General features: G+C 39.6%; 2 protein-coding genes across 2 annotated transcripts; both read left to right on the top strand.

Moving 5' to 3' along the window:
• The first annotated feature begins 1,880 nt into the window (after positions 1 to 1,880).
• On the top strand, positions 1,881 to 26,991 carry LOC115765528. The gene is given in 6 exon segments (XM_030709145.1): positions 1,881 to 2,283; positions 20,469 to 20,671; positions 22,262 to 22,397; positions 25,725 to 25,987; positions 26,434 to 26,560; positions 26,671 to 26,991. Coding segments are annotated over 6 exon segments (1,188 nt in total). The 5' UTR covers positions 1,881 to 2,129; the 3' UTR covers positions 26,976 to 26,991.
• Positions 20,780 to 21,479, top strand: LOC115765529 (nucleosome assembly protein 1;1). Its single transcript, XM_030709146.1, has one exon. The coding sequence runs from the start codon at positions 20,859 to 20,861 to the stop codon at positions 21,324 to 21,326; it is 468 nt and encodes a 155-aa protein (XP_030565006.1). The 5' UTR covers positions 20,780 to 20,858; the 3' UTR covers positions 21,327 to 21,479.

Genomic DNA, 26,991 nt, shown 5'->3' with positions numbered 1-26,991 from the left:
TACGTAACATGATTTTCATTTGAAAAGTTCTCTCTCTCTCTCTCTCTCTCACTTGCTGTGTGTGTTCAGTTTCTTATGTTTGTTTAATTGATTTTATGTAAATTCAATTTTTGGCCAAGCAAAACAAATGAAAACCCAAATGCAAAGCTCTTGTCATATTTCACTTTTGAGATTTCGAAATTTGCCAACAAATATTATTAATTTATGCACCTATTTATGTATTTGTCTCGCTGCGTCTCGAGCAGCTTAATTGACTTCATATCATGGCACTCGAATTAGTCGCCAGCTCGACGCATCTTTTGGGAGAGTACATAATTGCCATTGAACACATTCTGCTAGTTATTTATTAATTACGCTGCATTCAATAGATAACTTCGTTATGAAAACATATCAATTTACAAGTAATACAATGGAATCTATTAATGTGGGGCCAATCATAATATTTTATATTGACTCAAATGTGCTAGGATTATATAACATATTGAATGTCCTAGCATATTATGTAAAAAACTGAATTTTATTAAAATTTATAAATAATTTGCTTTGCATGCTTCTTTATTAAATTAATTAATTACTTTTAATGGGTATAAGGGTACTTAAAAAATGGGTATAAGGGTATATTGTATTTGTGCAAAATCCAAATGTATGTGACAGGCAGAAGGAAGCATCTCCAACCCCATAAAGTATATATATTCTTGATCAGCATCAATAGCCGAATCGATCTAGCCATGTCCGTCTGTCTGTCCGTCTGTCCATCTGTCTGTCCGTCCGTCTGTCCGTCCGTATGTATGAACGCAAGGATCTCAGATATAAGAGCTAGAGACTTGAAATAGATTAGATGTAGATGCTCCTAGTGCCTGCGCAGATCGAGTTTGTGTCCGATAATCGATAACTTACTCCGTTTCCAAGCAATCGATAAAAATCGATATCGATATCCTTTTTTTTGGGCAATTTTGGTAAATAATAAGAGCTAGAGTCACCAAACTTGACATATAGCTTCTAAAATAGAATATATACATATATGCATTTGATGTTGAAAAAAGAGGGTTCAGGGTATTCCCTAGTCGGGAGCTCCCGACTAGAACCTCTTACCTCTTAATTTATAGCAGCTTGTTCAAAATTATTAACTATCAAATATTCATTAAAAACATTTCCTAAACTAATTTAATTTTATTTTGAATTTAAAGACATAAATAATAAAAAAATTAACTATATTTTATTTGTACTTAATTTCTTGCAGTTTAATAGTTGCAACTGGCACGGAACAAAGTCTGTTGCCATACAAATGTTGTTGGAAATTTGGAAACTGTAATTTTTTTTGATGCTTCAATTAATTTAACCACACAAAGTGGAAGAAGCAGCAGAAGAAGAAGAACAACAACAACAAGAGGGAGAGAAGACAAACTGTAATGGGAAAGGAAGCAAAGACAAACGCGCGCAAATAACAGACAAACACAAATTGCTGAACAAACACTGGCAGGACGCAGGACATGTAAATGTAACTGCGAACACATTCATGTACGTGTCTAAAGGTGTGTGTGTTTGTGTGTGTGTGTGTGTGTAGAGCGCATAATAAGAAGAGCAAATAGCAAGAAGCGCGTGGAAAATAAAAATAAATAGCTAACGACAAAACGCAGACCACAACCAAAAGGAGAAAGGCGAAAGGAGAAAGTAGGGGAAGCGGAAGTGGTGGATAGAGGAAGAAAGGAGGACATCGGATCCTGGTGGGTGACGCGTTCCCCCGTTGGCGGTCAAGGCAAATTTATTGCATTGCGCAAATGAGACAACAACAAGACGAGCAGCCAAACTAATACGCAAAGCAAACAGCAGTAAAAGCAGCCAAAGGAGAACAAAATGGAATAAGTAGAAGCAACAAAAAAAAAAAAAAACAACACGCTGCGTGCCCCAAATTGTAGCTAAAGAAAAATAACCGAAAAATTCCGCAACAAATTGAAAAATTAAAGTTTTACCAGCTTGGCGCCAAACTAACGAAACCGACGAAAGAAAAACTTGGCCAAGAAAAAGCGCCAAAAGTGTTACAAACAGCCACACCAGAAGAGAGAAAACCCAGCCAGACGGAGCAGACTGAGGAGGGAGGAAGACGCAACGGAACACATTAATGCAACAAAATGGGTGCAACTTTGAATAGACGACGACGTGGCCGTTGCCTGCAACTGAGCGCCTGCTGCTCCTGCTCCAGCTCCTGCTACTGCTCCTCCACATCCTTCACATTCTGTCGCCTGCTAGTGCTGGCTCTGACACTGGCCGCCCTGCTCTGCAGCGGTGAGTACTTTACGGGCGGGGGGGGGGCTTGGGGGCTAGTTCCTGAATGTTTATTTAATTTATTAGCAACTTTGGCGAACGCCAACGCCAGCAACAAACGGGCCCTACAAAAATTGGCCAAGAAGTTTTCCTTTTTTGTACACAGTTCTTTTGGTTGGGAGGCGTGCAAATATTTTCGCCAACATTATTAGTTTGGCAGCCACATTTTGGCGCCCCTTTAAGAGCCATGTGCCACATTCTGATACGAGCTCTTAATCGATTTAAGGCCGGGCAGACTTTGACAGTTCACAGAGTCAACGGCGAGCCAAAGCTTTCGCATTCTTGGATCCCGAATACATTGCCAAGCTGCTCAAATCTCTACAGAAATTGGCAGGCGATAAACTTTGTGGCATGTTTAACCCTCTTCGCGACCTTCGGCTCACTTCAGACTTGACGCATTAATCTGAACTTTGGCTTACTTATTTTTAATTAAGTTCATCAAACTACTTGAATATATAAACAAAAATTAACTGCCAACTTGGCCCTGTGGCCAGATTTGGGGACATTGAGACTAAGTTGAATTCAAAGGAATGCAAAATTTGATTAAAAAATTCAGATTTTTGTTTATTTTAATTCTTTGCAATATATTCAATATGTACATAGATTTGCAGCAGATACATTTTGTTATTTAATAGCTGGCATACGCGACGTATGTGTAATGCAAACAAATCACAAAAACTGTTTGTCGCCTTCCAATTGGTTAAATACAAATATAAATATAATCATATATTTCTGTTAAAAAAAAGAGAATTTCAATAGTTATTATTGAAATTTGTAATCTTGATAGATATCCGAACAAAAAGTTATATTTGTCATACGATTTTTCGGGTGGGTAACATTTTAACAGGAGTTTCGACCAAAAATAGTGTTGTCAGATTTTGATGCCAAATTGATTTACAGGCCAAACCATAATCAAAAACCCACGTTTCGTGAAAATCGGATAAGATTTGACCAAGTTATGGGGTTGGGAAATTTTGACCCATGTCTATATATGAATTTTGGGGTAAGATTTTGGCATGAAATTCGACTAAAAAATATGTGTTCAGATTTGAATGCCAGATTAATCTGGAGGGAAAACTATGAAGAAAAGGCCAAACCTCGTGAGAATCGGATGAGATTTGACCAAGTTATGGGGTTGGGAAATTTTGACCCATGTCTATATAGGAATCTTGGGGTAAGATTTTGGCATGAAATTCGACTAAAAAATATGTGTTCAGATTTGAATGCCAGATTAATCTGGTGGGAAAACTATGAAGAAAAAGCCAAACCTCGTGAGAATCGGATGAGATTTGACCAAGTTATGGGGTTGGGAAATTTTGACCCATGTCTATATAGGAATCTTGGGGTAAGATTTTGGCATGAAATTCGACTAAAAAATATGTGTTCAGATTTGAATGCCAGATTAATCTGGAGGGAAAACTATGAAGAAAAAGCCAAACCTCGTGAGAATCGGATGAGATTTGACCAAGTTATGGGGTTCGGAAATTTTGAGCCATGTCTATATAGGAATCTTGGGGTAAGATTTTGGCATGAAATTCGACTAAAAAATATGTGTTCAGATTTGAATGCCAGATTAATCTGGAGGGAAAACTATGAAGAAAAAGCCAAACCTCGTGAGAATCGGATGAGATTTGACCAAGTTATGGGGTTGGGAAATTTAGACCCATGTCTATATAGGAATCTTGGGGTAAGATTTTGACATGAAATTCGACTAAAAAATATGTGTTCAGATTTGAATGCCAGATTAATCTGGAGGGAAAACTATGAAGAAAAAGCCAAACCTCGTGAGAATCGGATGAGATTTGACCAAGTTATGGGGTTGGGAAATTTTGAGCCATGTCTATATAGGAATCTTGGGTTAAGATTTTGGCATGAAATTCGACTAAAAAATATGTGTTCAGATTTGAATGCCAGATTAATCTGGAGGGAAAACTATGAAGAAAAAGCCAAACCTCGTGAGAATCGGATGAGATTTGACCAAGTTATGGGGTTGGGAAATTTTGACCCATGTTTATATAGGAATCTTGGGGTAAGATTTTGACATGAAATTCGACTAAAAAATATGTGTTCAGATTTGAATGCCAGATTAATCTGGAGGGAAAACTATGAAGAAAAAGCCAAACCTCGTGAGAATCGGATGAGATTTGACCAAGTTATGGGGTTGGGAAATTTTGACACATGTCTATATAGGAATCTTGGTGTAAGATTTTGGCATGAAATTCGACAAAAAAATATTTGTTCAGATTTGAATGCCAGATTAATCTGGAGGGAAAACTATGAAGAAAAAGCCAAGCCTCGTGAGAATCGGATGAGATTTGACCAAGTTATGGGGTTGGGAAATTTTGACCCATGTCTAGATAGGAATCTTGGGGTAAGATTTTGGCATGAAATTCGACTAAAAAATATGTGTTCAGATTTGAATGCCAGATTAATCTGGAGGGAAAACTATGAAGAAAAAGCCAAACCTCGTGAGAATCGGATGAGATTTGACCAAGTTATGGGGTTGGGAAATTTTGACCCATGTCTATATAGGAATCTTGGGGTAAGATTTTGGCATGCAATTCGACTAAAAAATATGTGTTCAGATTTGAATGCCAGATTAATCTGGAGGGAAAACTATGAAGAAAAAGCCAAACCTCGCGAGAATCGGATGAGATTTGACCAAGTTATGGGGTTGGGAAATTTTGACCCATGTCTATATAGGAATCTTGGGGTAAGATTTTGGCATGAAATTCGACTAAAAAATATGTGTTCAGATTTGAATGCCAGATTAATCTGGAGGGAAAACTATGAAGAAAAAGCCAAACCTCGTGAGAATCGGATGAGATTTGACCAAGCTATGGGGTTGGGAAATTTTGACCCATGTCTATATAGGAATCTTGGGGTAAGATTTTGGCATGAAATTCGACTAAAAAATATGTATTCAGATTTGAATGCCAGATTAATCTGGAGGGAAAACTATGAAGAAAAAGCCAAACCTCGTGAGAATCGGATGAGATTTGACCAAGTTATGGGGTTGGGACATTTTGACCCATGTCTATATAGGAATCTTGGGGTAAGATTTTGGCATGAAATTCGACTAAAAAATATGTGTTCAGATTTGAATGCCAGATTAATCTGGAGGGAAAACTATGAAGAAAAAGCCAAACCTCGCGAGAATCGGATGAGATTTGACCAAGTTATGGGGTTGGGAAATTTTGACCCATGTCTATATAGGAATCTTGGGGTAAGATTTTGGCATGAAATTCGACTAAAAAATATGTGTTCAGATTTGAATGCCAGATTAATCTGGAGGGAAAACTATGAAGAAAAAGCCAAACCTCGTGAGAATCGGATGAGATTTGACCAAGTTATGGGGTTGGGAAATTTTGACCCATGTCTATATAGGAATCTTGGGGTAAGATTTTGGCATGAAATTCGACTAAAAAATATGTGTTCAGATTTGAATGCCAGATTAATCTGGAGGGAAAACTATGAAGAAAAAGCCAAACCTGGTGACAATCGGATGAGATTTGACCAAGTTATGGGGTTGGGAAATTTTGACCCATGTCTATATAGGAATCTTGGGGTAAGATTTTGGCATGAAATTCGACTAAAAAATATGTGTTCAGATTTGAATGCCAGATTAATCTGGAGGGAAAACTATGAAGAAAAAGCCAAACCTCGCGAGAATCGGATGAGATTTGACCAAGTTATGGGGTTGGGAAATTTTGACCCATGTCTATATAGGAATCTTGGGGTAAGATTTTGGCATGAAATTCGACTAAAAAATATGTGTTCAGATTTGAATGCCAGATTAATCTGGAGGGAAAACTATGAAGAAAAAGCCAAACCTCGTGAGAATCGGATGAGATTTGACGAAGTTATGGGGTTGGGAAATTTTGACCCATGTCTATATAGGAATCTTGGGGTAAGATTTTGGCATGAAATTCGACTAAAAAATATGTGTTCAGATTTGAATGCCAGATTAATCTGGAGGGAAAACTATGAAGAAAAAGCCAAACCTCGCGAGAATCGGATGAGATTTGACCAAGTTATGGGGTTGGGAAATTTTGACCCATGTCTATATAGGAATCTTGGGGTAAGATTTTGGCATGAAATTCGACTAAAAAATATGTGTTCAGATTTGAATGCCAGATTAATCTGGAGGGAAAACTATGAAGAAAAAGCCAAACCTCGTGAGAATCGGATGAGATATGACCAAGTTATGGGGGTGGGAAATTTTGACCCGTGTCTATATAGGAATCTTGGGGTAAGATCTTGGCATGAAATTCGACTAAAAAATATGTGTTCAGATTTGAATGCCAGATTAATCTGGAGGGAAAACTATGAAGAAAAAGCCAAACCTCGTGAAAATCGGATGAGATTTGACCAAGTTATGGGGTTGGGAAATTTTGACGCATGTCTATATAGGAATCTTGGGGTAAGATTTTGGCATGAAATTCGACTAAAAAATATGTGTTCAGATTTGAATGCCAGATTAATCTAGAGGGAAAACTATGGAGAAAATGCCAAACCTCGTGAGAATCTGATGAGATTTGACCAATTTGTGGGGTTGGGAAATTTTGACCCATGTCTATATAGGAATCTTGGGGTAAGATTTTGACATGAAATTCGACTAAAAAATATGTGTTCAGATTTGAATGCCAGATTAATCTGGAGGGAAAACTATGAAGAAAAAGCCAAACCTCGTGAGAATCGGATGAGATTTGACCAATTTGTGGGGTTGGGAAATTTTGACCCGTGTCTATATAGGAATCTTGGGGTAAGATCTTGGCATGAAATTCGACTAAAAAATATGTGTTCAGATTTGAATGCCAGATTAATCTGGAGGGAAAACTATGAAGAAAAAGCCAAACCTCGTGAGAATCGGATGAGATATGACCAAGTTATGGGGTTGGGAAATTTTGACCCGTTTCTATATAGGAATCTTGGGGTAAGATCTTGGCATAAAATTCGACTAAAAAATATGAGTTCAGATTTGAATGCCAGATTAATCTGGAGGGAAAACTATGGAGAAAAAGCCAAACCTCGTGAGAATCGGATGAGATTTGACCAATTTGTGGGGGTGGGAAAATTCGACCTATGTCTGTATAGGAATCTTGGGGTAAGATTTTGGCATGAAATTCGACTAAAAAATATGTGTTCAGATTTGAATGCCTGATTAATCTGGAGGGAAAACTATGAAGAAAAAGCCAAACCTCGTGAGAATCGGATGAGATTTGACCAAGTTATGGGGTTGGGAAATTTTGACCCATGTCTATATAGGAATCTTGGGGTAAGATTTTGGCATGAAATTCGACTAAAAAATATGTGTTCAGATTTGAATGCCAGATTAATCTGGAGGGAAAACTATGAAGAAAAAGCCAAACCTCGTGAGAATCGGATGAGATTTGACCAAGTTATGGGGTTGGGAAATTTTGACCCATGTCTATATAGGAATCTTGGGGTAAGATTTTGGCATGAAAATCGACTAAAAAATATGTGTTCAGATTTGAATGCCAGATTAATCTGGAGGGAAAACTATGAAGAAAAAGCCAAACCTCGTGAGAATCGGATGAGATTTGACCAAGTTATGGGGTTGGAAAATTTTGATCCATGTCTATATAGGAATCTTGGGGTAAGATTTTGGCATGAAATTCGACTAAAAAATATGTGTTCAGATTTGAATGCCAGATTAATCTGGAGGGAAAACTATGAAGAAAAAGCCAAACCTCGCGAGAATCGGATGAGATTTGACCAAGTTATGGGGTTGGGAAATTTTGACCCATGTCTATATAGGAATCTTGGGGTAAGATTTTGGCATGAAATTCGACTAAAAAATATGTGTTCAGATTTGAATGCCAGATTAATCTGGAGGGAAAACTATGAAGAAAAAGCCAAACCTCGTGAGAATCGGATGAGATTTGACCAAGTTATGGGGTTGGGAAATTTTGACCCATGTCTATATAGGAATCTTGGGGTAAGATTTTGGCATGAAAATCGACTAAAAAATATGTGTTCAGATTTGAATGCCAGATTAATCTGGAGGGAAAACTATGAAGAAAAAGCCAAACCTCGTGAGAATCGGATGAGATTTGACCAAGTTATGGGGTTGGAAAATTTTGATCCATGTCTATATAGGAATCTTGGGGTAAGATTTTGGCATGAAATTCGACTAAAAAATATGTGTTCAGATTTGAATGCCAGATTAATCTGGAGGGAAAACTATGAAGAAAAAGCCAAACCTCGCGAGAATCGGATGAGATTTGACCAAGTTATGGGGTTGGGAAATTTTGACCCATGTCTATATAGGAATCTTGGGATAAGATTTTGGCATGAAATTCGACTAAAAAATATGTGTTCAGATTTGAATGCCAGATTAATCTGGAGGGAAAACTATGAAGTAAAAGCCAAACCTCGCGAGAATCGGATGAGATTTGACCAAGTTATGTGGTTGGGAAATTTTGACCCATGTCTATATAGGAATCTTGGGGTAAGATTTTGGCATGAAATTCGACTAAAAAATATGTGTTCAGATTTGAATGCCAGATTAATCTGGAGGGAAAACTATGAAGAAAAAGCCAAACCTCGTGAGAATCGGATGAGATTTGACCAAGTTATGGGGTTGGGAAATTTTGACCCATGTCTATATAGGAATCTTGGGGTAAGATTTTGGCATGAAATTCGACTAAAAAATATGTGTTCAGATTTGAATGCCAGATTAATCTGGAGGGAAAACTATGAAGAAAAAGCCAAACCTGGTGACAATCGGATGAGATTTGACCAAGTTATGGGGTTGGGAAATTTTGACCCATGTCTATATAGGAATCTTGGGGTAAGATTTTGGCATGAAATTCGACTAAAAAATATGTGTTCAGATTTGAATGCCAGATTAATCTGGAGGGAAAACTATGAAGAAAAAGCCAAACCTCGCGAGAATCGGATGAGATTTGACCAAGTTATGGGGTTGGGAAATTTTGACCCATGTCTATATAGGAATCTTGGGGTAAGATTTTGGCATGAAATTCGACTAAAAAATATGTGTTCAGATTTGAATGCCAGATTAATCTGGAGGGAAAACTATGAAGAAAAAGCCAAACCTCGTGAGAATCGGATGAGATTTGACCAAGTTATGGGGTTGGGAAATTTTGACCCATGTCTATATAGGAATCTTGGGGTAAGATTTTGGCATGAAATTCGACTAAAAAATATGTGTTCAGATTTGAATGCCAGATTAATCTGGAGGGAAAACTATGAAGAAAAAGCCAAACCTCGCGAGAATCGGATGAGATTTGACCAAGTTATGGGGTTGGGAAATTTTGACCCATGTCTATATAGGAATCTTGGGGTAAGATTTTGGCATGAAATTCGACTAAAAAATATGTGTTCAGATTTGAATGCCAGATTAATCTGGAGGGAAAACTATGAAGAAAAAGCCAAACCTCGTGAGAATCGGATGAGATATGACCAAGTTATGGGGGTGGGAAATTTTGACCCGTGTCTATATAGGAATCTTGGGGTAAGATCTTGGCATGAAATTCGACTAAAAAATATGTGTTCAGATTTGAATGCCAGATTAATCTGGAGGGAAAACTATGAAGAAAAAGCCAAACCTCGTGAAAATCGGATGAGATTTGACCAAGTTATGGGGTTGGGAAATTTTGACGCATGTCTATATAGGAATCTTGGGGTAAGATTTTGGCATGAAATTCGACTAAAAAATATGTGTTCAGATTTGAATGCCAGATTAATCTAGAGGGAAAACTATGGAGAAAATGCCAAACCTCGTGAGAATCTGATGAGATTTGACCAATTTGTGGGGTTGGGAAATTTTGACCCATGTCTATATAGGAATCTTGGGGTAAGATTTTGACATGAAATTCGACTAAAAAATATGTGTTCAGATTTGAATGCCAGATTAATCTGGAGGGAAAACTATGAAGAAAAAGCCAAACCTCGTGAGAATCAGATGAGATTTGACCAATTTGTGGGGTTGGGAAATTTTGACCCGTGTCTATATAGGAATCTTGGGGTAAGATCTTGGCATGAAATTCGACTAAAAAATATGTGTTCAGATTTGAATGCCAGATTAATCTGGAGGGAAAACTATGAAGAAAAAGCCAAACCTCGTGAGAATCGGATGAGATATGACCAAGTTATGGGGTTGGGAAATTTTGACCCGTTTCTATATAGGAATCTTGGGGTAAGATTTTGGCATGAAATTCGACTAAAAAATATGTGTTCAGATTTGAATGCCAGATTAATCTGGAGGGAAAACTATGAAGAAAAATCCAAACCTCGTGAGAATCGGATGAGATTTGACCAAGTTATGGGGTTGGGAAATTTTGACCCATGTCTATATAGGAATCTTGGGGTAAGATTTTGGCATGAAAATCGACTAAAAAATATGTGTTCAGATTTGAATGCCAGATTAATCTGGAGGGAAAACTAAGAAGAAAAAGCCAAACCTCGTGAGAATCGGATGAGATTTGACCAAGTTATGGGGTTGGAAAATTTTGATCCATGTCTATATAGGAATCTTGGGGTAAGATTTTGGCATGAAATTCGACTAAAAAATATGTGTTCAGATTTGAATGCCAGATTAATCTGGAGGGAAAACTATGAAGAAAAAGCCAAACCTCGCGAGAATCGGATGAGATTTGACCAAGTTATGGGGTTGGGAAATTTTGACCCATGTCTATATAGGAATCTTGGGGTAAGATTTTGGCATGAAATTCGACTAAAAAATATGTGTTCAGATTTGAATGCCAGATTAATCTGGAGGGAAAACTATGAAGAAAAAGCCAAACCTCGTGAGAATCGGATGAGATTTGACCAAGTTATGGGGTTGGGAAATTTTGACCCATGTCTATATAGGAATCTTGGGGTAAGATTTTGGCATGAAAATCGACTAAAAAATATGTGTTCAGATTTGAATGCCAGATTAATCTGGAGGGAAAACTATGAAGAAAAAGCCAAACCTCGTGAGAATCGGATGAGATTTGACCAAGTTATGGGGTTGGAAAATTTTGATCCATGTCTATATAGGAATCTTGGGGTAAGATTTTGGCATGAAATTCGACTAAAAAATATGTGTTCAGATTTGAATGCCAGATTAATCTGGAGGGAAAACTATGAAGAAAAAGCCAAACCTCGCGAGAATCGGATGAGATTTGACCAAGTTATGGGGTTGGGAAATTTTGACCCATGTCTATATAGGAATCTTGGGGTAAGATTTTGGCATGAAATTCGACTAAAAAATATGTGTTCAGATTTGAATGCCAGATTAATCTGGAGGGAAAACTATGAAGAAAAAGCCAAACCTCGTGAGAATCGGATGAGATTTGACCAAGTTATGGGGTTGGGAAATTTTGACCCATGTCTATATAGGAATCTTGGGGTAAGATTTTGGCATGAAATTCGACTAAAAAATATGTGTTCAGATTTGAATGCCAGATTAATCTGGAGGGAAAACTATGAAGAAAAAACCAAACCTCGCGAGAATCGGATGAGATTTGACCAAGTTATGGGGTTGGGAAATTTTGACGCATGTCTATATAGGAATCTTGGGGTAAGATTTTGGCATGAAATTCGACTAAAAAATATGTGTTCAGATTTGAATGTCAGATTAATCTGGAGGGAAAACTATGAAGAAAAAGCCAAACCTCGCGAGAATCGGATGAGATTTGACCAAGTTATGGGGTTGGGAAATTTTGACCCATGTCTATATAGGAATCTTGGGGTAAGATATTGGCATGAAATTCGACTAAGAAATATGTGTTCAGATTTGAATGCCAGATTAATCTGGAGGGAAAACTATGAAGAAAAAGCCAAACCTCGTGAGAATCGGATGAGATTTGACCAAGTTATGGGGTTGGAAAATTTTGATCCATGTCTATATAGGAATCTTGGGGTAAGATTTTGGCATGAAATTCGACTAAAAAATATGTGTTCAGATTTGAATGCCAGATTAATCTGGAGGGAAAACTATGAAGAAAAAGCCAAACCTCGCGAGAATCGGATGAGATTTGACCAAGTTATGGGGTTGGGAAATTTTGACCCATGTCTATATAGGAATCTTGGGGTAAGATTTTGGCATGAAATTCGACTAAAAAATATGTGTTCAGATTTGAATGCCAGATTAATCTGGAGGGAAAACTATGAAGAAAAAGCCAAACCTCGTGAGAATCGGATGAGATTTGACCAAGTTATGGGGTTGGGAAATTTTGACCCATGTCTATATAGGAATCTTGGGGTAAGATTTTGGCATGAAATTCGACTAAAAAATATGTGTTCAGATTTGAATGCCAGATTAATCTGGAGGGAAAACTATGAAGAAAAAACCAAACCTCGCGAGAATCGGATGAGATTTGACCAAGTTATGGGGTTGGGAAATTTTGACCCATGTCTATATAGGAATCTTGGGGTAAGATTTTGGCATGAAATTCGACTAAAAAATATGTGTTCAGATTTGAATGCCAGATTAATCTGGAGGGAAAACTATGAAGAAAAAGCCAAACCTCGCGAGAATCGGATGAGATTTGACCAAGTTATGGGGTTGGGAAATTTTGACCCATGTCTATATAGGAATCTTGGGGTAAGATATTGGCATGAAATTCGACTAAAAAATATGTGTTCAGATTTGAATGCCAGATTAATCTGGAGGGAAAACTATGAAGAAAAAGCCAAACCTCGTGAGAATCGGATGAGATATGACCAAGTTATGGGGTTGGGAAATTTTGACCCATGTCTATATAGGAATCTTGGGGTAAGATTTTGGCATGAAATTCGACTAAAAAATATGTGTTCAGATTTGAATGCCATATTAATCTGGAGGGAAAACTATGAAGAAAAAGCCAAACCTCGTGAGAATCGGATGAGATTTGACCAAGTTATGGGGTTGGGAAATTTTGACCCATGTCTATATAGGAATCTTGGGGTAAGATTTTGGCATGAAATTCGACTAAAAATATGTGTTCAGATTTGAATGCCAGATTAATCTGGAGGGAAAACTATGAAGAAAAAGCCAAACCTCGTGAGAATCGGATGAGATATGACCAAGTTATGGGGTTGGAAAATTTTGACCCATGTCTATATAGGAATCTTGGGGTAAGATTTTGGCATGAAATTCGACTAAAAAATATGTGTTCAGCTTTGAATGCCAGATTGATCTGGAGGGAAAACTCTGAAGAAAAAGACAAACCTCGTGAGAATCGGATGAGATTTGACCAAGTTATGGGGTTGGGAAATTTTAAGCCATGTCTATATAGGAATCTTGGGGTAAGATTTTGACATGAAATTCGACTAAAAAATATGTGTTCAGATTTGAATGCCAGATTAATCTAGAGGGAAAACTATGGAGAAAAAGCCAAACCTCGTGAGAATCGGATGAGATTTGACCAATTTGTGGGGGTGGGAAAATTCGGCCTATGTCTATATAGGAATCTTGGGGTAAGATTTTGGCATGAAATTCGACTAAAAAATATGTGTTCAGATTTGAATGCCTGATTAATCTGGAGGGAAAACTATGAAGAAAAAGCCAAACCTCGTGAGAATCGGATGAGATTTGACCAAGTTATGGGGTTGGGAAATTTTGAGCCATGTCTATATAGGAATCTTGGGGTAAGATTTTGGCATGAAATTCGACTAAAAAATATGTGTTCAGATTTGAATGCCAGATTAATCTGGAGGGAAAACTATGAAGAAAAAGCCAAACCTCGTGAGAATCGGATGAGATTTGACCAATTTGTGGGGGTGGGAAAATTCGGCCTATGTCTATATAGGAATCTTGGGGTAAGATTTTGGCATGAAATTCGACTAAAAAATATGTGTTCAGATTTGAATGCCTGATTAATCTGGAGGGAAAACTATGAAGAAAAAGCCAAACCTCGTGAGAATCGGATGAGATTTGACCAAGTTATGGGGTTGGGAAATTTTGAGCCATGTCTATATAGGAATCTTGGGGTAAGATTTTGGCATGAAATTCGACTAAAAAATATGTGTTCAGATTTGAATGCCAGATTAATCTGGAGGGAAAACTATGAAGAAAAAGCCAAACCTCGTGAGAATCGGATGAGATTTGACCAATTTGTGGGGTGGGAAAATTCGACCTATGTCTATATAGGAATCTTGGGGTAAGATTTTGGCATGAAATTCGACTAAAAATTCGAAAATTCAAAATTTTATTATAAAATTCAGATTTTTGTATATTTTAATTCTTTGCAATATATTCAATATGTACATAGATTTGCAACAGGTACATTTTGTTATTTAATAGCTGGCATACGCGACGTATGTGTAATGCAAACAAATTACAAAAACTGTTTGTCGCTTTCCAATTGGTTAAACACAAATATAAGTATAATTATATATATCTGTCAAAAAAAGAGAATTTTTGTAGTTACTATTTAAAGCGAAAGAGAATCGAACTATGTCTTCTCCAAGTATTTCAAATAGTTATTATTTAAATGTATTAGAAACTAACTGGCATACATGACGTATACGCAATGCGAGCATAACAAAAACTATTCTGTTTAAGGCTTAATAGAGTTTACTTTCTAGAACAGCATGCTTTTTGTGCATCAACTAATTAAGTGGATCTGGCCTGGCCTGGTTTGCTAGTTTTCGAGCTCGTTTGCAAAACTTTCACGGTGTCGCATTTAATTAAATAAATAAATGTGCGCAACTTTTTCTTTCAATATTAATATTTTTTTTGTCGATTCGTTTGCTTTGCAGCTGCATCAACTTGTCAAAGTGAATGTTTTTCCGTGCTTCTGTTTGCCATTTAGGAACTGCTTTTTTTCCTTTACATGCGGATAATTTGCTTGATGTACAGGGCGGTTGTTGGGGGGCGTGGCACAAACAATAACTGACAAATAGAACTTGGTCTAGACAAGGGCAGAAAAAAATGAGAATGATTATTACGACTGGTTTGGGGATTTGTGAGGCACTTAATTGATTCGGAAAGCGCGTCCACTGAATTATAGATAAAAATCTTACTTACTTTTATTATGAGGTCACGTACGCAGTACAAAGCAAACAAAGAATCGAATGGAAAAACTAGAAAAAAAATAATGTAAGAGCAACAATAATGAAATTAAGCAAACGTGGCGCGCACTCAAAAAGCAGTCCAGCAAAACGAAACTCAGTCATATTTTTATACCCTGAACCCATTAAAAATGGGTATAAGGGTATATTGTATTTGTGCAAAAGCCAAATGTTTGTAACAGGCAGAAGGAAGCTTCTCCGACCCCATAAAGTATATATATTCTTGATCAGCATCAATAGCCGAGTCGATCTAGCCATGTCCGTTTGTCCGCCCGTCCGTCTGTCCGTCTGTCCGTGTGTATGAACGCAAGGATCTCAAAACCTATAAGAGCTAGAAAAATTTGATGTAGGTGATCCTAGTGCCTGCGCAGATCGAGTTTGTTTCCGATAATCGATAACTTACTCCGTTTCCAAGCAATCGATAAAAATCGATATCGATATCCTGTTTTTTGGCCAATTTTGGTAAATAATAAGAGCTAGAGTCACCAAACTTGACATATAGCTTCTAAAATAGAATATATATATGCATTTGATGTTGGAAGAAGAGGGTTCAGGGTATCCCCTAGTCGGGAACTCCCGACTAGAACCTCTTACTTGTTTTATTTATTGGCAGCACATGAAACTAATGTTAAACGACACGCAGAACAATTGCCAGAGCTGGGCTTGGGCAAACTTCATCAGATATATGAAAGAACGCAGCTTTAATCAGCTGTAGGCGTTTAGGCAATATAAATAGCTTTAACTAACGAGGCACTGAATACGTGGCATATTTTTGAAATATGATATTCAAGCTTTTCACTTAACGCCGAAAAACATGCAACAATAATTTAAATGTTGCCACAGACGTGTGCCAAATTTCGACTGGGCATGTAATTAATCATAGTAAGCAAAATTGATGTTTTCAATTTAATTAAATTAATCGATTTGATAAGGCTTGTTATTATTGTTATGAATGAGCTGGGCGCTCGGGTTGTGAGTTGTGTGCAGTTTTTGCCGCCAGCCAATTTACAAGTCGAAATGAATTTTAATTATATTATAACAACTGTTCATGTCTCTCTGTGTGTGTGTGTGCGTGATTTAATTGATATCCTAATTAAAGAAAATAGGCATTGTTGCATTTGGCTGCCGACAACTTGACAATGACAATTTGTACATTGTCACAGCTGCTTTGATTTATTTTCTACCCAATTTCACATGAGCTAAGCTATTTTTGTTTTATTAATTTGTATTAATTATGCCAGCTAATCTGGGCACTCTATCATCAGGGAATAGTTAACAGAATTTTCAAATTGTGTTTATCAATCTTGTATCAGAATGTGGCCCCAAGAATTGTGTGCAAGTAAAAAACATATGGAAAGAATATGTCTGGCCTAGATATGCAAAGCGACTCCATAAGGCAAATAGACAAATGACAAGCATAACTACAAGGCATAGTTTTGTTTGGCTTGGGAATAAAAAGTTTGTGGCTGCGATTAATACGCTGCTTTTGCCATTTCTATGAGCTGGCTTCAAATCGATGACAAAGTTTTCCAGCTGACCCCCTACCAATTCTGCGGGACGCACGAAATATGCAAATGCAAGTGCGCCTGCAATGCAGCAAAGCATCGAGGAACGTGCTCCATTTACAGCAACAACAAAAATAATAACAACAACAACTGGAATGGGACAAAAAAGAACGCACTCATCGTCAAAGAAAACGAGCCTGACAGACAGACATACACCGAAAGGCTCACAGACTACTGGGGCACAGACAAGGACATACACAGTGAGACATAGACAATGGACGGCATGTCCTCGTTGTTGTTGTTGTTTTTGTTGCTGCTCTCGCTGTAGACTGAGACAAACTTCCGCTTCTGATTGCAGATAAAGCACGTTCCAGGCGTCTGTCTGTCTGTCCCGGCTGGGGCCAAAGCCTGAAAGGGGGGGCCTAAATTGATGCGTATTGATGCTGCAGGCGTTTGCGAAACATGCAAAAACATCTTCTATTTGCTCAAGGCCTGGCATCCGGTCCAGCCGCCAAAATCAGTCCAAATTATCATCCCAGCTGCATTATAATGTATTAAATCAATTTCACATCCCAACCTGAAGCACCAAAACATACCCAAAATTTTCTTGATTGATGACATTTGAGCTCTTGAGTTTTTCTGCATTTACATTTTTAGCTTTTTTTCTTTTTCTACGGAAATATTCAAAATTGTTTTTTTCCAAGCTTTTAATCTTAAAACGTAAGTTTGAAGGTTTGTTTTTGGCTCAAAGCTCAAGCCAAAAATTCTGAAAATGTTGACTTCTGAGGATTCCAACCTTTAGCAAAAGCCGTTAGCATCATAGTTCACGTACTTCATAGAAATAGTAAGCTGAGGAATGAAAGCATTTGTCCTTTGGCTTCGTTATGCATCAAAATATTTTTTAAAATAAAGCTGAGGTCAGTAAAACATCAGCCAAAAAAAGAGTAAAATGTTGAACATGTAAAGTTCTTAATTTAAAGCCTCCGTTGAAGGTTATTGGTTTATTCTCCACAATGAACGCTTATATGCGCAATATTCTGGCATATTCAACCCTTGGGTTAGGCATTAAATATTCAGTTTAGTATTCAAAACAAATAACTGTATGCGAATTGTTTGTCTGCTGCGTTTGACACTTGCCACGGCCACGTGGCAGAATTTGTTTTGACTCGTGCTAACTCGATTTTATTTGACTTTGGCTGCGCCTGACATTTGGCCCCGGGCCGCAAATTAAATCATTTAAAAATCAACAATAATTAAGCACGAAACTTTTGTGGCAACTTTCTATCAAGGTAATAGTGCTTAGATCGTAACACTGGCATTTACACGACATCAAATGGAAAACTTTTTGCCCGCCTGGTACTTGTTAATTAAGCGCCGCATTAGATGACAAAAGTTTCCATGTTGCATGGAATTTGGAATTTCAGTCAGTTGTTGGCTTAATAATTAGACAGCTTGCCCCGCCCCCCGCCAGACTGGACCAGCTGTGCTGAGCTCTCACTTGACATTTGTCGACGACAACAACTGCCCAATCTTCGCTTGTTGTTATTAGATTTTATATATTTTTCCAGCAGAAGCAGCTTATTGCTCTGGTCTGAGCATGTCAACAAATTTAGGATATGTTTACAGTCAATTTAAATATATTGGCAGCTTTTTGTTCTCGAAAGTGGACAAATTCTCAGAAGCTACTTTATGAAAAATGCAGTGCAAGTCACATATAAATAAAATTTAAGCTGCAATTGCAGTCGACAAAGGCGATTGAAAGCAATGGCAATGCCAAAGAAAAGCTTCAAGAAGTCTTTTAAAGAATATTTTCAAAGGCAGCGCGGGCTATAGTGTGTGTAGTGCGATTTTCTTTGACTTGGGCTGCGCAGAATATTAAGTTGTGGATCGTTGGTCGGGGGTCGGCGGTCGCGAGTGGAGAGTGCATAATGCTAAATCATACTTATGTCATAAATACTTGGCTCAAAGTGTCCGCCGCACACCCAGAGAAGAAAAACAAAAACGGAAGCCGCACTCAAAGGCGCCGCTTCCTGGCTCCGGCTGCACATCTGAGCCTGGCTCTGGTTCTGTGCCTGCTTCTGGTTTGGGTCTGGTCCTGGTTGTGGTCCCAATGGCGGCAGTTTGCTGTTGTGCATTGTGCCTTGCACTTGTTTATTTTGCCGCCAAAGGTGAATGGGTAGGCGGTAGGCGCTACGCGGTGCGCCTGTTTTATTTCAAACACAAAAAAGTCAACGGGCTTTAATGCTGCCGCTTCCTGGGGGGCTTAATGAAAATGTGCATTTATTTTTAGCCAAATGTCAACGCACCACACGTTGTGACATATTTATAGAACTCGCATCAAAGCGCGGCGTACATATAGTCTACAAGGTAAATTCGGGTTGATTCCCAGACGTTCAATTGCCATTTTATTGGTTGCCAGTCAACGAATTCCCCCATGCACTTACTTGTCATCATCACGAGCAGACGTCACAGCTGAAAGCCATTCCGACCAATTTGAATGTTGGGGAAAATGTGGTAACTCATTTCGCCTCGATTAAAAATATCAGCTTAATTAATTAAAAGCTTTAAATAGATACGTGTGAACGGTTGTGAGTTACTGCATCATAATCAAGAAAGAAGGGCTATGTTCGGCACGCCGACGATTTAATACCCTTGCAGACCCAACCTTTTCATTATGCTCACAATGCTTTGCCCGTATCTAAGGAGCACAGGGAAAATAGTTAATGCCGAGTATGGTTAGGATATCTTAATAAACAAAAATGTTGTTCATACAAGATCCTACTTTTCGAGCGATTGTTCCTATGGTAGCTATATGATATGGTAATTGGCGTGCAACAGAAAGAGGGACTTCTGCATAGTTTCATAAGGATAGCCTTAAAACTGAGAGAATAGTTAGCATAGAAACAGACAGACGGACAGAAGGAGATGCCTATATCGACTCGGCTGTTGATACTGAACAAGAATATATATACTTTATGGGGTCGGTCTGCAAGGGTATAAATATCTGACAGCTTTTAAATTTATGTTCAACTATTCTCTGGGCCATCTAGAATTGATAGCTTTCTTTAAGCATATTCCTTTTCTTCTTCTTGTTCTTTCAGCTTTTATGCAGCGCTCAGTTTTGGTGCAATTTTAATTTCATATCTTGATTTTCGTGCCATAACTTTGACCCAAATTGTCTAAGCCTACCTATGGGCTTTTGTGTACGTTTAAAAGTCAGCAACTTTTCGTTTCGTTTCGTTTCGTTGTCTCGAGTGCACACAGCACACAACTCCTTGCCTCCTGCCTCCTGCCCGTTGCCACTTGCCACTTGCCACGTCTGTACGGATTCCCTTGCCGCGGCACGTTTCGCACGCCTCAAGTTGGCCGCTTTCATTCTTTGGTAGTTCGCATTGTTGGGCTAAACAAAAGCGCATTGTTTTGGCGAATTTCTTTCGATTTCCTTGACTTTTATGCACTTGCTGCGGGTTATTTATGGGCCCCTGGCATTGGACCAGAGCTAAAGCGAAGTCTTTGTTTTAAGCGCTCAAAAAAGACCAGCTTAGTTAATCATCTAGTCTCTCTTTAAACAACTGCTATAACTATTTCTCCTTCTTCTTTCTCTCTATCTAGTGGAGAGCTTGACTATGACTGAGATACGCATCCCGAAGCATATTATGCGGCATGAGGACGCCGTATTGGGCTGCAAATTCGACCTGGATGGCGAATCGCTGTACTCGGTGAAGTGGTACAAGGATGGCTTCGAGTTCTATCGCTATGTGCCACGTGACATGCCGCCTGGACAGGTGTTTCCGCTGCCCGGCGTCGATGTGGAGGTGAGTCTGTGTGCTAATCTGATCGTTGATGCGATACGCCTCGATTGAATTCCATCGAGTAGGCAGGTAGTTTTCATTTAGTCCCCAAGCTCGTCAACGTTACCCAAGTCAATTACAAGCAAGCTGTAGAACGGCAGGCAGGAAATAAATATATACTCGTTCGCTTACATTTTCGGAACTCGACAAAATGTACTCAAAGAATAAATCGAAAGTGCTGCAGACGCTGGAGGAATGCTTCCCGCCTCTTAGCCACGACGAAACCATCGAGATGATTGCCCAAATGGTGCGCCAGCCGAAAAGCAATCCCATCGAGGCCGGCCTGCGTCTGGGCAAGATTGACAAGCAGCAGAGTATTCTGCATGCCGAGAGCCAAATGAAGCTGCACGCGGCCATGGAGCACTTCGATACCACCCCGGAAGCTCTGGACAGTGTTCTGCCGGTGAGCGATAAGGAAATGAACGAACTGGCCGAGGTGGCCTCATCGCTGCATGCCGACGACGACGACGACGACGACGATGATGATGATATCGATGATATTGAGGAGGAAGATGTTGATGATGAGCTCGATGCTGACGACGACGACGCAGATGCTGAAGAAAAGGAAAAAGAAGTCGAAAGTCTCAAACTATATGATCAGAAAGATCCAACGAAATGAGGCCAAATTGTCAATAGTTCAGAATATATGCGACGAGTGCCTGCATTAAGTTTAGCACTGTCCAACACAATTGCGAGTTGTTCAGTTCGTGTTCGAAAATGTGTAGAATTTCAAAATTTGCATTTAAATTAAAGTTCAGTTCTCCATCGCAAACTTTTAATTTCTTCCTCTGCATTTGAAGAATTTAAAGGCAAATCTTTCTCGTTAAATATTGCATATATGCGTTTGTGTGTGGGTGTGTGTGTTTGTGTGTGTAAGTGTATGCATTTATGAATATATGTACGCATGTATGTTTTCTGATACCAAACGCAGACCAAGCTTTATTGCCGCTGTGCTGCAAATTTAAATAAAACGAATTTCTGCCAAGTGCTCTCCTCCTCGATTCTCAAGAATTCAAGCAGGCCCGGCAGTTTGTGATGCATTTTTAGTTAGTGCCTGGCAAGCGTCTTGGACATTGAAGTCGGGGGTGAGTAGGTATGTAGGTATGTAGGTATGTAGGTATGTAGGTATGTATGTATGTATGTATGTATGTATGTATGTATGTATGTATGTATGTATGTATGTATGTATGTATGTATGTATGTATGTATGCATGTATGTATGTATGTATGAATGCATGTATATGTATATGTATGTATGTATGTATGTATGTATGAGTGCATGTATGTATGTCTGAATGCATGTATGTAGGCATCCACGCATGTATTCATACATGTACGTATGCATAAATGTTGGCATATATGCAAAACAAACATGCATACATGTACCAGATAACATTGAAAAGAACCCCAACTTCTTTTTTTACATTCAGAATCTTTCATGACATAAATTTCACTTTCTATAGTTGCCACGAATGTGCAATGTTTTCTGTGCTCCCTGTTGACTTTTACTTTTTACATATGCGTTTATTTTACAACAATTCTCTTTGCTTGCAGTTGCAAAACTCGACGGACATTGCCGTTGTCCTGCGCTCGGTCAGCCTACAGTCGACGGGCCGCTATCGGTGCGAAGTGTCCGGCGAGGCGCCTTCGTTCCAGACAGTTTCCGGTCACGAGGACATGATTGTTGTGGGTAAGTGCAAGTGTGTGTATGAGTAAGAAAGCGAAAAAGCGAGAGAGAGAGAGACAGATAGAGAGCGAGGCACAGAGCAAGATTAATTGCTCAGCATGGACAAAGCGATGAAAAGTAATCTGTTTCTTTCATTGGAATACACACACGCATATATATACGTATACATATAAAATATTTCGCATTTATATAGTTTATGCTTTGGCATTGTTTCGCGCTGCGATTTACAAATTCTCAAGCATGAAACCTGTGCCAAATAAAAAGAGAAAAACAAAGATAACATGCCATGCAAGGCTACGCAGCCACTTGGCCAGTTGGGCGGCGTTCAACAACCTTCACATAGACACAGCTACACTATGTCTGCACGTCTGTCTGCGTGTGTGTGTGTGTGTGTGTTTTGTATTATTCTGCTGGCAAATTGCCCATGTACGTGATGCAATTCAGTTGCTCACTTACAGCTGCAGACCTGGAACCGAACGACTATGGCTACCGCCTGGGCCTGGGCCTGGGCCTGGGCCTGGGTCTAGGGTCTGGGGTCTGGTTGGCTGGGCTGCAACTTAATTTGAAATTTTTGCGAAATCCAACAAAACATGGCGAAAATATGGCAGAACGCAATATGAAAAAGTGCTTTGGGGAAAACTTAGAATAAACGTGTTTAATAACAGCCGCAGCGGCCGTTGAATTGCCAGCAACAAGAGCGCAAGGAATAAATCCCAGTTGCTATTCGCCATTTTCGCATTTGCCAGCCTTCATTTCAAACGGGCTACAGTTATTGCCAACTTGACGCTTGACACACGGACAGACACAGTCACACACAGCTGAGAAGAGAGTGTACGACTTGAAGGCACCCTGTATTCACAAATTGTCGTGGCATATAATCGTAGTTGAATGTTTATATATTGAGTTACAGAAAAACTGAAAAGCTTGCAAAGTTAGGAAAATCTGACCACAATCATGTTCTTGTTATTATTTAATTATTTGTTGTCTGCAGTTGGGGTTTTATATGTATTATGTTTTTGTCTCTACTCAAAAAAAGCGTTCTTTTCCTATCAAAAAAAGTCTCACTCACAAGCAAAATAAATAAACTGGGCTTGTTTACTGAGGGCCCATTTCAAATATTCATTTGGTTCTATATGCTTAGCATAGAACATGGCAAGGAGAAGGGGGAAAGGGGGCCAACATTATTATGATTATCATTGACATTAGCATTGGGTCTCAATTGTTACTCCCCGGGCAATTTTGTGTTCATTTCCGTCAGGTGGAGCCAGGCAAGAGGAGGACTATCAAACTGTGTATATCAAATAATTAGTCCAACTAACTAAGTAGCTGGCATACTATATATATATATATATGTGTGGGGCATAGGAGTATATGAGGGGGCAGCAATCAAAGCTGCACGCTTCCGTTTTGCTAGGGGAATTACATGATTACTTGACTTTAATGTTTGCCAAGCTGCGTTCCGAATCGCAATCATCCCAGCCACGCCTGCCCTCAGGCCTAAGCTGATTAAATCAGCTGCAGATCTATAAAGTTAATGAATCACCTGTTAATGGCGAGAGCCTAAAAAAAGAAACGTATGAGGCGAAAAAATATCAAATGATTTAAATTACCGGAATATTGAAATTAATGCGGCAGTATATATAAGCTTACCAGTGTATGTGTGTGTGTGTGTGTGTGTGTGAGTGTGTTTTTATGTGGCTGAAAATAATTGAATGTGATTACGGGCGCACAGCTAAATGACGAGGCGCAACACAGGTGACCCAGTTAGTGGGCTCAGATGGCTTTGATAGCTGCTCGTGAAATGGGATAATTGAAGTACAAGCGCGGAAATTGAAAAACAGAAACGGAAAATAACGTCAACTGAGCAACGCATACATTGCCCACTTAATTAGATTATCATAAGCTGCAAGGCAATATCCTGGCCAGCTTTAGGTATTACTTCCGCATGCAAGAGATATGCTTGATAGTATTGCCAAATTGATAGACCTATCTATTTTTGGACTGGAAATCTTTCCCTTTGTCAATTTAGGCCGGACAATTTTTGCAACGGCCGAGCAACTGGTTGAGCATTGTCCAAGCAGCTCGACAATGTCGGCTCCAACAAAGTGGCCAAACAATTAGAAGCAATTGGACAACAAAGAAAGGGTTTATTTTCGCTTTTCTTTTGGAACGAACGGCGGAAAGTGAAAAATGCGCCTAATGACAAATAATATAAAAAATATACGCTGGGCAAATAATAATAAAAATAATGAATGAAAGTAACAACAGCTCAATCAATGTCTGGAGCGCGTGGACATAAAAGACCGAAAATAATAGTTTGAGCAGAGCTAAAACAATCGCAAAAACAAGAAAAAGAAGAAAAGCAGCAACAAACAAAAAGACAGCAAGAGACAAGAACATACAAAGCCTGCACAAGATTTTCTTTTCTTTCATTTCGGTTTTCTCTTTTATCTTCACTTGAATTTTTATTTCTGGCCGCGAACAGAATTTCGCTGTATCCGGAAGCAGGCGGCAAATAATAATACAAGAGCAATCGAAATTATTATTATTTTTTATTTTTATCATTATTACGGCGAACGGACAGCGTGAAGGAATTTTAGCAAATGCCAGACATCAGATGCACAAGCATTTTTAAAAGCCAGATTATAATATCTGTCTGTGTGTGTGTGTGTGTGTGTGTGTGTGCATTGCAGTCGATTTATATGGATTCATTGGTGGATTTCAAGTGAAACTGAATCTGCTGGCTGCCTGGTTGACTGACCCAATTGGCACACATCCAGGTCAGATTCAGACACGACTACGACAACAGCAAAAAAATGTGCAATAATTGCACATGGAACTTGGCGATTGTTGTCTCCGATTGCTGTTGCCAATTGTTGTTGCATTTGTGCAGAGTTATTTGAATAACTAAATCTGCAAGTCCAATTTTAAATCGAACTCAATAAAGAGGCTCGTTTAGGCGTTTTAAAAGCGACCTTTATATTATAAAAAAATGGAATGGAATAATGGTGAAGACCTATTGGCAACGCATGAAATATTTTCAGTAAGATCGCACGAAGAATCAAGAATCGAGGAACTTCATCTAATTGCTTTCAATCTGAACTTAGCTCGTGAGGAGTAAATTCCCATTATGCAATCCAAGGCGTGCGTATAGGTTGGGAACGCATTGGATATTTTCAGGAAGTTCCGTCGGCAAATCAGCTGAGCTGGACATTTTTTCTACAACAATCACCTACACTTATATAGGAATTCGAGACCTCATCTGCTGTTCTCTACATATAGTTACCTGAGCCAGGAACTTACACGCTGTGCACTTATCTACCATTGCAGTCACACCCAAGCATGGACCACAAATCACCGGCGGTCAGCCGCGATACCAAATTGGCGATATGGTGCGCGTCAATTGCACTTCGGCGCCATCGAAGCCCGTCTGCCATCTCGGCTGGCTGATTAACGGCATGCACGCGAACCGCTCGCTGTTGCGCCCCTACGAGCCGCTGTCGGTGGGCCGGGAGGGTCTCGAGGTGGCGCGCCTTGGCCTCGAGTTTCGTGTGCGCGGATGACATTTCAAGCATGGCGACATGAAGTTGAAGGTGAGTTATGGCAGCCCGGATCGGCTTTAAGCTGATTATGGCCCACCCCCTCAAATTGAAACATTACACTGGCCAACGTCGACTCAATTCAATTTGCGGCAACATTACATGACAGCGCATGTTGATTGCTATCTGATGGTGGATTGGGGGTGGAGTCGTGGGCGAGTGCAATGTGTGTCGCAGGGGCCACAAAATTTCACGTCTTTTATGATTCGACCGACTACTGCCTGGCCATGGCCAATGTCCGTTTGCATATGCGGGTCATTTTGGGTTATCAGCTGGGCGCCTGGTGCCAGTTAATGAAAGCATAAAACTTTTAGTGTGCCGTCAACGCGCAGACACATTTGCCCCCCCCTTTTTCCCGCCGCTGACCGACACAGATTTCATGAGCCAGTAAACAGCTGCTGATGGAGGAAAGACTATAGCGACGGCTTCTCTTATTGCAGTGTGTCGCCAAAATCAGCTCGGTCTACTGGCAGAGCAACGAGGAGAGTGTCGAGAGTGATAAGCATCAGCGGATACCCGTGCTGGAATCCAGGGAGACGGTGCGCCAGCTGGACAAATCACTGGAAGGTGAGTGTGGACGCAACATCAATCATCTGTGCAACAGTTGTCAGTGCAGTGCATCAACTGTACCCCTCCTCTTCATCTCTCTCTCTCTCTTTAACTATCTGGAAAAGCAGACAAGCAGCTCAAGAAGAGTCGTCGTCCTGCGGCGGCCACGTCTGCCGCCGCCGCCGCAGCGGCTTCATCGGGCGCCAGGATATTAGCGTCCAAATCCATGGCACGCATTTCGCTATACGCGCTGCCAGTCTTAATAGCATTTCTGTGTAATGCCGCCGCCGCCGGTTTGTGTGCTATGCCCACGTCCACGTCCACGTCCACGCCCACGCCCACGCCCAGGAGGAGTAACAAGCCGAGGAGCAGCTGCTGTCGACATGACCGCCGCCCGTTGGCCCAATTAAGCACATCCACGCCGTGCAGATAACAATTAACGAAGATGT

This window comes from Drosophila novamexicana, unplaced genomic scaffold (genome assembly GCF_003285875.2).
Source record: "Drosophila novamexicana strain 15010-1031.04,08,12 unplaced genomic scaffold, DnovRS2.1 tig00000974-arrow-arrow-pilon, whole genome shotgun sequence".
NCBI classification, from domain to species: Eukaryota; Metazoa; Arthropoda; class Insecta; order Diptera; family Drosophilidae; genus Drosophila; species Drosophila novamexicana.
This window is presented reverse-complemented; position numbering and strand designations above follow the sequence as displayed.

Coding starts and splice junctions, on each gene's coding strand:
- LOC115765529 (XM_030709146.1), top strand. CDS start 20,859: ATGTACTCAAAGAATAAATCGAAAGTGCTGCAGACGCTGGAGGAATGC.